We start from the raw sequence: 11,085 nt of genomic DNA on the forward strand, positions 1-11,085 counted from the left end.
GACTCATTGTGGGCCAAATTCTGCAAAAGTACTTAAAGGCTCAAGTCATTTAACCTCATGTAACCAGGATGCAGAAGGAGCTTCCACTCACCCTGTTTGACAAATGAGGGAACCGAGGGCTGGGAGAAGGCAGGTGTGGCTCCAAGTATCCCAACTGGAAAATGGTTCAAACCCCCCAGATTGTAGGACTCCAGAGTCCGAACCACACTTTTCCTCTGAAGTGTCCGAACACAACGGCATTTGGCAGGAGCGCCGTAACGTCGTAGGATGAAATTAATGAATTATTTTTTCATCCTTAGTTTTACTATCACCACCTCTGGGTTTTGGCAGGAGATGAAGAGAAGAGGGATGGTCTCCTGCCCAGAGGGTCTCAAGGAAGAGCTGTTGCAGGGAGGGTGCGGGGAGGGTGAGATGTGACAAGATACTGGAGCACAAGAGGTGAAGGCGGAAATAGAGTAGATAAACTTCTCAGAAGTTTGAAAAGTAGGTCAATGGTCTGGCGTAGGGGTTTCCTGCCCCACCCCCACCCTCACATTTTATCTGAAATCAAATTGGGGTTCAGGTCTCCCGCTGCACCAGCCTCTGCCCCCTCCATACCATCCCTCCACACCCTCCTCCTTGCTTCCCCCGTTTCTTCTACTCCGCTCCCTTTCTCGCCTCTCCTTTTGCCCCTCCCCCTCTTGCCCTCTCCCTCCTCCCCCACGAAGTGGAGAGACACCTCCTAGAAATGATCTACGGAGCCTAATCTTAGCGAGAGGCTCCATCACAGGTGGAAGTTAGTGACCGACGGTGGCTTTTTGAATACACTGCCCCCACACCTTGTTCTCACCCATCAAAGCCACAGAGACAAGGGCTGCAAAAAGAGTAAAGGAACTCCAGCTGGGGCCTTCCTGCCTACCATTAGCCCAGCAAGGGACTCAGGATGGGTCTCTAGTTTGGGGAGTCAGGGAGCGTCCCTGCATCTGAACACGGGGCAGTGACAGCTCCTGCCCAGAGCTGTGGTGTGCATAAAAAGATGCAACTTATACAGGCGTCCCAGCATATGGAAAGTGCCAACACATGTTCGTCTACCTCCATATTCCTAAATCGCTTACAGCACCTGCACACTGATTGAGCCCTTACTGTATACCGGGCACCATGCTGAGCCATTTCCGTGCTTGATTCTTAATCTTTACAGCCAACCTAGAGGCGAGTACTGTTCATCAGCCCCATTTTACAAATGGGGAAACTGAGGCCCGGAGCCGTGGTAAGACTCGCTCCACGTCCCAAAGCTGGCAAGAGACAGGGTGGAATTTGAACCCAGGACTGCCTGATTGAAAAGCTTGTTTTCTTCACCCCCGGACTGCGCAACCATGATGATAAGAGTTTTTTCTTCTCTAGGGTCTGTGCCCTCGCCCCAGGGCCCTGGGAACAAAGCTCTCCCTCCAGCCCCACCAGGGCACCTACTCATTTGCCTGGGGAAGCTGATTTGTGTCCACTCGTTACCTGGCCTTCCCATCCGTGCCCCGTGACCCACTTGCTCCAAGCTTCCAGCAGACTTGGCAGGCTGTTATTCTGTCCTGATGTGTCCAGTCGGTGCCTTGCAGGATGCACCACCTCCCACATTTTATCTGAAATCAGACTGGGGTTCAGGTCTCCCGCTGAGTGTGGATCTGGGGAGGAGGCAGAACTGGGCACGACCTTTCTGCTCTCCCCATGCTTCCTGCAGAGCACTGGACCCGTGGGTTCAGAACCCTCATTTATATAATGACCTCCATGGACCATCTCATCAGTCCCCCTGCCCGTAGGGGCTGTCGCCGGCTGCTGACTGAGATCTTCCCCTTTCCCGTGGGGCTCTCCCGGCCTGACAACCCTGCCCCATCCCTCCTCCCCCAAGAAACGGACAAACCCAGGTGCAACTGTTTGCTATTTATTTCAAGGACGAGGGCCCAGGTCTGGGGACAAGGTCCCATCTGAACCCCAGGACACGTTAGTCTTGGCTGGGAAAGAATCTCAGAGTGTGTGTGTGTGTGTGTGTGTGTGATGTCGTGTGCATATGATTGTGGTGTCGTGGGTGTGACAGGGCTTGATCACAATGCAGCATTTGGACGTCTGACCGACACACAGTGACCGTACAGTGGCAGTGCCGCCTGCGACTTATGTGCAATTGTGTGATTGTGTATGTCTGGGTGTGGCTGTACCGTAGTGTCTCTGTGATTGCAACAGTGTCTTATGATGTGACTGTGGTTGTGTCATGCAGGGTTGTAATGCAGTATCTGTGGGCTGTGTGTTTGCAGTGCTGCCCGTGATTCATACAGGCGTGCTCCTGGGTGCGGACCTGACTCTCTGGGGGCAACAATGTGGGGTTGTGAGAGAGGGGCTGAGATTGTGGAGCGTGTGATAGATTCTCTGTGAGGCTGTAGGTGTATTTTTTATTCCCCTCATTTTTTTTCTTTCCTTCTTACCTTTCTTCTTTCTTTCTCTTTCTTTCCTTCTCTTCTTACTTCCTCATTGTCTCATTCTCTCTCTCTTTCTCTCCTTCCTTCCCCCCATCCTCCTTCTCTCCCTTCCTTTCCGGCTTTCCTTCTTTCCTTTCCTTCCCTCCCTCTCCTTCTCTCTCTCATGAGGAAGTATTTCAAAATGCGGTCATATGTCCAGCCCTGGGTAGTGTTGGGAACACAGCATTCCCCAAAACAGCTTTTGCTCTACTCTCACAGAGCTTCCACCCAGGTGGGACGTGTGTAGCACCGGCGGCATACAGCACACCGTTGCACAGTATATTAGTAGCCGGAAATCAGCCACAGTAGGAGCTTTTACCCCATGGAAACTGACAGACGCTGCAAGGCCACCCCTTCCCAGGAGAGCCGGCTGTTAAACGTTTACCAGCACTCCACTGCATCTGTGTGTCCAGCCGTCCTTTTGCATGACCAGGCTGCAGAGAGACCACAAGCCCGTGGGAGGGAATTGAGTGTGTGCCTATGAGCGGATTGGGGCTGGACTGGGCCCCCCCACATGGATGAGTCCTGATGAATCTCCCCTCACCCACTGAATTGGCCGGGGGCAGGGAGGGTGCTGCATTTCCTGCCCCCAGCCAAGTCCCTGGTCCCCATGTTCCATGTTCCTTTGAAGCAAAAGCATAAATACCCACTCCTCTCCCCGTCTTCCTGAATATCAGGAAAATCAGCTTTATCCCACACTTGGGGCCACAGACCCCCAAGTTTCTGGGTCTTTGTGTTCAGTATGATCCATGGCAGGGTCTGCCATCTGCTTTGATCCCCAGTGATCAAGGGTTCTTGGCCCCGGGTGAACCCTCCACCTGCTGAGTTTTTGGGGTCCCCTGGGGTGACCTCCGAGATCTCTGCTTGCTGGATGTTCTTTCTGCTGAGATCAACCTCTTAGTCTCTTAGGCATCCAGATCCCCCAGTCAATCCTCTGTGGCTCTCCCCGTCACACCATGAACGTCCCGAAGTAAGACCGGGTGCCGTCACGGAGTCGGACCAGGCGGTTATCTGGCACTCGCACGACCACCTCCTCCCCGGCCTCCAGGTGCACCAGGCCACCCAGGAAGCTGCTGTCCCACCAGACGCGAGAGGCGGTTGGCCGCCCGCAGGGTGAGCGCCGGCTGACCAGCAGCTCCAGCTCCTTGGGGTAGCGAGCTGTACGCTTGTAGAGGCCATGGGTGATAGGCAGGCTGCTGGCCAGCCCCTGCGGGCAGCCCACGCCACCCAGCTGCACCTTGGAGTAGATGTAGTAGTAGCCGGCCTGGGAGACCACCAGGGCCCCGTTGCGGTAGCTGAGGCCCCTCAGGAAGGCCAGGCCCAGCTGTGTCTGCCACAGCAGTGGGCCCCCACTGCGTGCCAGGCTGGAGTTGGCCCCTGGGGACAGAGACGGAGGGAGCCCAGTCAGCACACATCACAGCTTGCAGCATGTCCCTAAACCAGCTGCCACCCTACCCCGAGTTTCCACCGCTGTGCTAGGCTGCCGGGGGCTTTATGTGTGCTAATTCACTTTGCCCACACTTTGCATGTGGGGAAACCGAGGCACAGAGAGGCAAAGCAACTTGCTTATCACGTGTCTTAACTCATTTCATCCCCACTTTGCAGATGGGAAAACTGAGGCACAACGCGGCAAAGTCACCTGCTTTCCTTTCACCTTAACTGATTTCATCCCCACTTTGTAGATGGGGAAAGCCACTGGTTTTGCAAAGGGGGAAACTGAGGCATGGAACAATTAAGTGACTTGTCAGAGGCATCAAAACTTGTAGGCATTAGAGACTACAGTTCACAGCAGTATTTTCACATTTTTTCATCAGATGTAACAAAGATACCACACCAACGGTAAGTGTCAATGATAAGGGTTTTTTGTCATGATGAATGCCCAACTCTGTGATTATTCTGAGAGCCATGGACTGCACACTTGAGATCAATTTTGTATAGTGTGTAAACATAACTCAATAAAACTGCTTTAAAAAGAAAAAAAAATTGTAGGCTGCAGAACCAAGGAACCAAGTAAAACACCCCAGTCCAGCAGCCTCATAATTACACTGTGCCTCGGTTTCCCTCCCTGTGAAATGGAGATATGGATAGCACATGCTTTGTGTTTAATGGATTAATATTGTGCAAAGCATTTTACAGTGCCTAGCATATAGTAAGCGCTATTTAAGGACTTATCATATAAATAAAATATTTTGTATTTATAATAATATTTATTTGGTATTAAATCAATAATATATAGCTCTGGGGCCATTTAGCCCCAGAACTATATATATTGAATGAATACTGAATGAAGAGGATGGAGGGGTCCGAGGCTGCCCTGCAGATGTCCCTGTGGGACCCAGCACTTCAGTTCCAGCAGGGACTTTCTCCAAACTCGGACCCATCGGTCCCATGGTCTCCCCAGGAAAACCTGACCCCCCCCAGTGACCAGACCTAGGGTCCCACTCACCTGTGAGATGTGCCGCCGGATTGGTTTGGTGGGACCTCCACTCTGTGGACAGAGGTCAGGGGTCAGAGGTCAGAGATGTAGGGCAATGTAGGGCCTGTCTCCCAGGGGGTCATCACATCCGTGTCTCAGTGCCAACCCCACCTCTTCCGGAGTGACCCAAACTTCTGTTTCTCAGGCTTGGGGGAGGGGCACTTGCGGGCCTCCAGCTAGTTGTGCAAATAGCATTGGGCAACATGGGGGGGATGTGCGGGCAGCGTGGGAACCCTCCCCACGCCCACCCCAGGGGGTCTGGGACCCTGACTCACCTTGCACCAACTGTTCCCAGGATTCTGCATCTCCATCCTGAAAATGCAGAGGCCCTCACAGTGAGGCCCCAGGGGGCCCGCGCCCCAGCCTCCCCCAGACACATGGCAATGAGCCACACAAACCACAACCGCCTGCTTCAGACACGAACACACCACCACGTGCCCACCCCAGGGCCAGCAGCCTCGGAACTGCCCCGTGCCTCGGTTTCCCTCTCTGCCCAATGGTGATATGCATCGTGCCCGCTCAGGATTTAATGAATTTATATTTGTAAAGCATGTGACAGTGCCTGACACTTAGCACTAGATAAGGGCTTATTCTCTCAATAAAATTAAGAATACATGGACGAGGCGGGCCACAGTGGCTCAGCAGGCAAGAATGCTTGCCTGCCATGCCAGAGGACCCGGGTTCGATTCCCGCTGCCTGCCCAGGTAAAAAAAAAGAATACATGGATGTGCAGACCTGGACATGTGGACATAAACAGCAAGCGCATGGATATTGTGGGGACACCTACATGCACCGGTACAAGGCACCCTAATATGGTCGCTGATGCAGACAGGTGGAGGTGTGGTTCATGGACCCACAGAAACCCAGACACACAAGGCCAGCACAGGGGCTGTGGGCACGTGGGTGCATGGATGGGGGGGCCACAGCACAGGTCCACAGGGGTCCCCAGATCTAAACCCAGGAAGAAGAACACAGAGACGCAGAGTGGAAAATGGGGAAAAACCACGTGGCCACGGCCTTGGGCACTGGACACGCACAGACCCACAGGTATAGCAGACATCAGAGATGCATCCGCAACCAATCAGAAAGAGACGCAAAGAGGGATCCCGGAGGGTCGCGGGCACTCAAAGCGGTTTAGCGACAATCACACAGGGATAACGGCAAAGCGTCTAATAACTATCACAGTCAAGTTGAACACTTCCGGGGGCCAACCACTCCCGGGCAATATTGTACTTCATTCCCCACAACCTTATGAGATGGGCACTCTTATCATCATTCCCATTTCACAGATGAGGTAACTGAGGCTCAAAGAGGTGGTTTAGCTTTCCCAGGGCCTCCAGCAAGTCAAGGAGAGGAGCTGGATGTTCTGAGTGGGCCCCGGGTCCTGCGGGCACACAAACGCCAAATGACGCAGGTCACCCCACCCACCCGTCCCCGCAAGGCGCCCCCAAGCCTCACTCACCGGCAGGCGGGCTCCAATCTCCCCCAGGCGACAGTGCATCTGGACCAGGAACCAGCCCTCCACCGCCAGCCCCGTCGCCAGCAGTAGCAGCAGGAGACCCAGGCCCAGCTGGGATGCGCGCCACGGCGGCCGCCGCCGGCCTCGCTCCAGCCTCGTGAACCGAATGTCAGACTGTCCGTCCACCATGAACACCGAGGGCCTCACAGTTGCCTCTTCCATGCCCCAGCAGACCAGGCACCGAGAGGACCCGGGCAGGGCTGGCACGACGCGCTCCTGCCGGCTCAGCGGAAACCGCTATTGCCCAACTCTCCCGAGCTTCGCGCGCGGCACATCAGCGCGCGACGGCCCTGGAGCCGCCTTTAGAGCCGCGTTCAGCCCCTCCCCTTGCCCCACTCACCCTCCTCCCTTCCTGTTGCCCCCACCTCAGGCGCTGGGTCTGTTTCACTCTCGTTAGGCAACTACTCACACTTTCCAGAGGCATCCGAAAATGTGACTCAGGTGAAGCGCAGGGAGGGGAGGTCCCAGCTCCCCTTCTGGGCGCTTCATTTACTCCGTCACCAAATGTTGATTGAGCAGAGGCTCCTGCGTGCCTGGCGCCTTCTGGGCTGGGGGACGCCGCAATGAACTAAACCGAGGAAGGTCCCTGCATTCACGAAACTCGCATTCAGGTGGGAAAGACAATTAACTCGATAAACTAGAAAGTATAATACGATGTTTTAGAAGGTGATGAATGCAATGGAATACTCAAGAGCTGAGTAAAGGAGTGGGAGGTGTGTGCAGGTGTGCAAAGATGTGCATGGGTAAGTTAATGTGTGTGCACGTGTTCAAGTGCCCATGTATGTATGCAGATGTGCATGCATCTGTGTCTGTGCACGTGTGTGTCTAGCCATGAGTGTACGTGTGCACAGATGTGTGAAGGTGAGTGCATCTGTGTGTGCACACGTGCGCACGTGTGCGTATGCATGTGCGCGTTACAGGCATTGCGTGTGTATGCATACATCTGTGAAGGTGTGTGTGTGTGTAAGCGTGTGAGCGCTTGTGTGTGTGTGAATCAAAGAATGTGAACACTGCGAGGTTGTACACATCTGTGTCCATGTGTGTGCAACTTTTAACTGGAGTTCGCAACCAAGTGGTGGAACTACTGTCCACCAATTGACCAAACCAAAGACCTAGGAGCCACCCTGGACTCCTCCCTCTATTTTTTCCCCACATCCAGTCCTCCAGCCAGCCTGCTGGTTCAACCTCCAAATCAGATCTGAAGTCCAGCCACCTGTTTCTAAGCCCAGTGCTTTTACCCAAGCTAAGGCACCCCCCTTCACTCACCTGGATGGTTGCAGCAGGTTCTCACCCTGATTCCTTGCTTCAACACTTGTCACCTTATAACTCACCCTCCATCCTTTAGCTATCCTGAGCTTTTTTAAACATTTTTTTTACTGTGAAATATAAAATACATGCAGAAAAAAGGATAAATTTCAAAGTACATTTTAACAAGTAGTTACAGAGCAAATTTCAAAGTATGGTATGGGTTACAGTTCCATTTCAGGTATTTCCTTCTAGCTGGTCTAATACATTAGAGACTAACAAGAAATATCAATAGAGTAATTCAGCAGTGACAATCACTTGTCAAATCCTATCTTCTCTGTCACAACTCCTCCCTCTCGTTTTATCCTTTTCCCAGCCTTTAGGGATATTTGAGCAATGAACATTTTGACTTCTTCATGTTGAAAAAGGGTGCCACCCTTATGGGGTGGGGGATGCAATCACTAAATGTTCTTGGGGAGACGGGTGCCTCTGGGTTTCAGGATTTATCTGACATAAGAACAATCTGGAAGTTTTAAGTTTCTGAAAAAAAAATTAGTGAGATTTTTATACAGTCTCAGGTAGAGCCCAGGGTATTCTTTAGAGTCTATAGGAATCCTTTTGGTTGGAGTTTGGCAAACTATGGCAATTAGCAATATCTAACTGAAGCTTGAATGTGAGTAACCTCCAGAATAGCTTCTCGACTGTATTTGAAATTTCTTACCATAGATACCTGTGCCAGATTTGAAGCTATTATGTACTCTAGAAAAGCCATGTCTTTTAATCCTCATTCAATATTGCTGGGTGGGATTTCTTTGACTGTTTCCATGGAGATATGACCAACCCAGTTTTGGGTTGTAACTTGATTAAGCGGTTTCCATGGAGATGTGTCTCCACCCATTCAAGGTGGGGTTGCTTATTGGAGCCCTTTAAGAGGGAACCATTTTGGAAAAAGCTTTAGAGCCCACATAGCCAGACACCCTGGGAGATGCAGAAGGAAAATGCCCCCAGGGAAACCTTATGAAATGAGAAGAGAAAGCTAGCAGGCTGACATCGCTGTGTGCCCTCCCAGCTGAGAGAGAAACCCCGAAGGCCATCGGTCCTTTCTTTGGAGTTAAGGTATCTTTCTTTGGATGCCTTCATTTGGGCATTTTCAGTCTTAGAACTGTAAACTTACAACTTGATAAATTCTCGTTATAAAAGCCGTTCTGTTTCTTGTATGTTGATTCTGGCAGCTTACAAATTAAAGCAATACCTTATTTTGTTACCTTCCTTTTCTCCCTTTTGTTCAGGTAGACATCGTCATTCCCACAATCCCAGGGCCATGCTCATCCGTAGAAGTCAGTCCGATGTAGGAGGGGAGGGTAATGATTTTCCTTGCAGCATTGGGCTTAGCGAGAGGTGGGGAGCCATATCTGAGCAACAGAAGAAGTTCTCTGGAAGTCACTCTGAAACATAACTATAGGTAGGCTTAGCTTCCCCGTTACAGAAATAAGTCTCATGAGAGCAAGCCTCAAGATCAAGGGCTTTAGCCTGTGATTTTTAAACACCTAAGTCCACTCTCATCACTCCCATGCCTAAAACTTTCCAATGGCTTTCTACTGAGCTTACAGGGACTATAGGTTATGGCCCGTGGACCCAATGCAGCCAACCCCCTGTTTCTGTACAGCCCACAAGGCACAGCTCTGCTGGGCTGGCGTGGTGAGCTGTGGAGACAAAGTTGGGGAATTCCCCTAGACTTCTGCCCATCTTCCTGGAGGTGGTGGTGCTAGTAAGAAGTGCTTCTCCTGGTTAGCAGGTTTGTTTCATTTCCTCTTCCCCCCAACTTCATATTCAAAGCAGTAAGAATTCCAGGTGAAATATATTGGAGTAGACTTCAGTATCTTTACATCATTTCTGTATTCATTTTTTTTAATTGTTCCTTAACTCTGTTGAGTGTTTTTTAACTAAATTAATCTGGCTCGAATGAACTGCATTGGTTCCAACCAATGCAACCCTAAGCAAATTTACAGAGGAACTTAAGAAGTGTGGGGGTGCCCCAATGGTAAAGAGTATGTGAAGCAGCTTACAACACTCTTCTTGGGGAGAAAGAAGGCATCCGTGTTCTTGACTAGCCTTTTGATGATGGTACACCACCATCCAAACAGATTGTTGATGATTGGTTCCGTCTTGTAAAACTAAGTTTCATGAAGAATGTGTTGGCTGCATGGCTACTCACTGTTTTTCAGGTCTTGGGGGAGTTCCAGTGCTTGGCACCCTAATATTGATGGAAGGTAGGATGAAGCTTGAATCCACAGCACAGTTCATAAAGACAAATATGGCATGGAGCTTTTAACAGCGAGCCACTTTTAGATTTGGAGAAGTATCATCTTAAAACGCAGCTGTGCTTCAAAGACTCCTAGGGTCAGAGAAACAAATGTTGCATTCAATAAAACTGGGGTGCCTGATGCTACTGTCATAGAAGTGGAACTTGAGAGAGGACCTCATTTTCGTACATATTAACCAACATGTTGGTGAATAATTCTAATGAAGCCTTCATAGGAGTATTGAAAAGCAATTTTACCATGCTACGAGTTTGACAGAATTGTAACCTCTATGTTTGGGTTACAATCAGCCTTTTTTGGACACTTAGCAAAAGATTCTTGCTGGTCAGCATTTAAAATGGGCTTATCATTTGTAATAATTGACCTTTCCTGAAATCATCCAGTATTGAGTAATAAGACTTCTATAAATCTATTCCCATGCCAGTATTTTATCAATATATGAGGAATTTAGATAGAGTAGTTGCCAAAACACCCAACACAGCATTTTTATATTTTTAGTGTCATATAGAACTTAAAATTCCAGGAACACTGAATACTCTAGTGCTAATGTGGTTTATTCCTCCAGTCATTTCTAACATTGAAAGTAGGGTCTACATTGTCATTTGTCTGTTCGTTTTATGTTTACATCTCCCACATTTGTACCAATATACATTAGATTTTGGGCAACCATTGAATTATGTTAGATTTTTTTGCTCAGTCTTAGGGTGATTATTTAATGTCTATCTATAAATCTCATTTTGTGACATTAGAGAAAATCTCCATTTTGAAAATCTCCATTTGACAGAAGCCATGTCTCTAATGTCTCCAGACAAAAATAGCCTTACAGTTAATGTAATGTTTGCACTTTGGGGTGCAGCTTAACTAGAAGGACCTGACAAATGAATAGGAGGCAGCTATTAAATATTTTTATAAATACGTTGCTTTTGTTTTGTGCGGAGCGTGTAGAATATGCCCAAATATTAATTTAGTAAATATTTTTTAAAAGGTAGAGATGCCTTGTTATAGTAGATTCAATAATTCTTAACATAAAATTTCTGAAATTCTTAT

At 49.6% G+C, this 11,085-nt stretch overlaps 1 protein-coding gene across 1 annotated transcript; it reads right to left on the minus strand.

Moving 5' to 3' along the window:
- Positions 1-1,157: 1,157 nt before the first annotated feature.
- TNFSF14 (TNF superfamily member 14) lies at positions 1,158-6,725 on the minus strand. The gene is made up of 4 exons (XM_077119530.1): positions 6,416-6,725; positions 5,229-5,265; positions 4,924-4,965; positions 1,158-3,854 (listed from the first exon to the last, which is right to left on the minus strand). The coding sequence occupies exons 1-4, from the start codon at positions 6,632-6,634 to the stop codon at positions 3,427-3,429; spliced, it is 726 nt and encodes a 241-aa protein (XP_076975645.1). The 5' UTR covers positions 6,635-6,725; the 3' UTR covers positions 1,158-3,426.
- Positions 6,726-11,085: the final 4,360 nt, after the last annotated feature.

This window comes from Tamandua tetradactyla, chromosome 11 (genome assembly GCF_023851605.1).
Source record: "Tamandua tetradactyla isolate mTamTet1 chromosome 11, mTamTet1.pri, whole genome shotgun sequence".
NCBI classification, from domain to species: domain Eukaryota; kingdom Metazoa; phylum Chordata; class Mammalia; order Pilosa; family Myrmecophagidae; genus Tamandua; species Tamandua tetradactyla.

Bases quoted from the DNA above. Each gene is read 5' to 3' on its own strand.
- TNFSF14 (XM_077119530.1), bottom strand. From the start codon at position 6,634: ATGGAAGAGGCAACTGTGAGGCCCTCGGTGTTCATGGTGGACGGACAG. The intron at 4,966-5,228 runs GTGAGTCAGGGT...CTCTGTCCACAG, and splicing joins CTGGGAACAGTTGGTGCAAG to AGTGGAGGTCCCACCAAACC. The intron at 3,855-4,923 runs GTGAGTGGGACC...CTCTGTCCCCAG, and splicing joins TCCGGCGGCACATCTCACAG to GGGCCAACTCCAGCCTGGCA.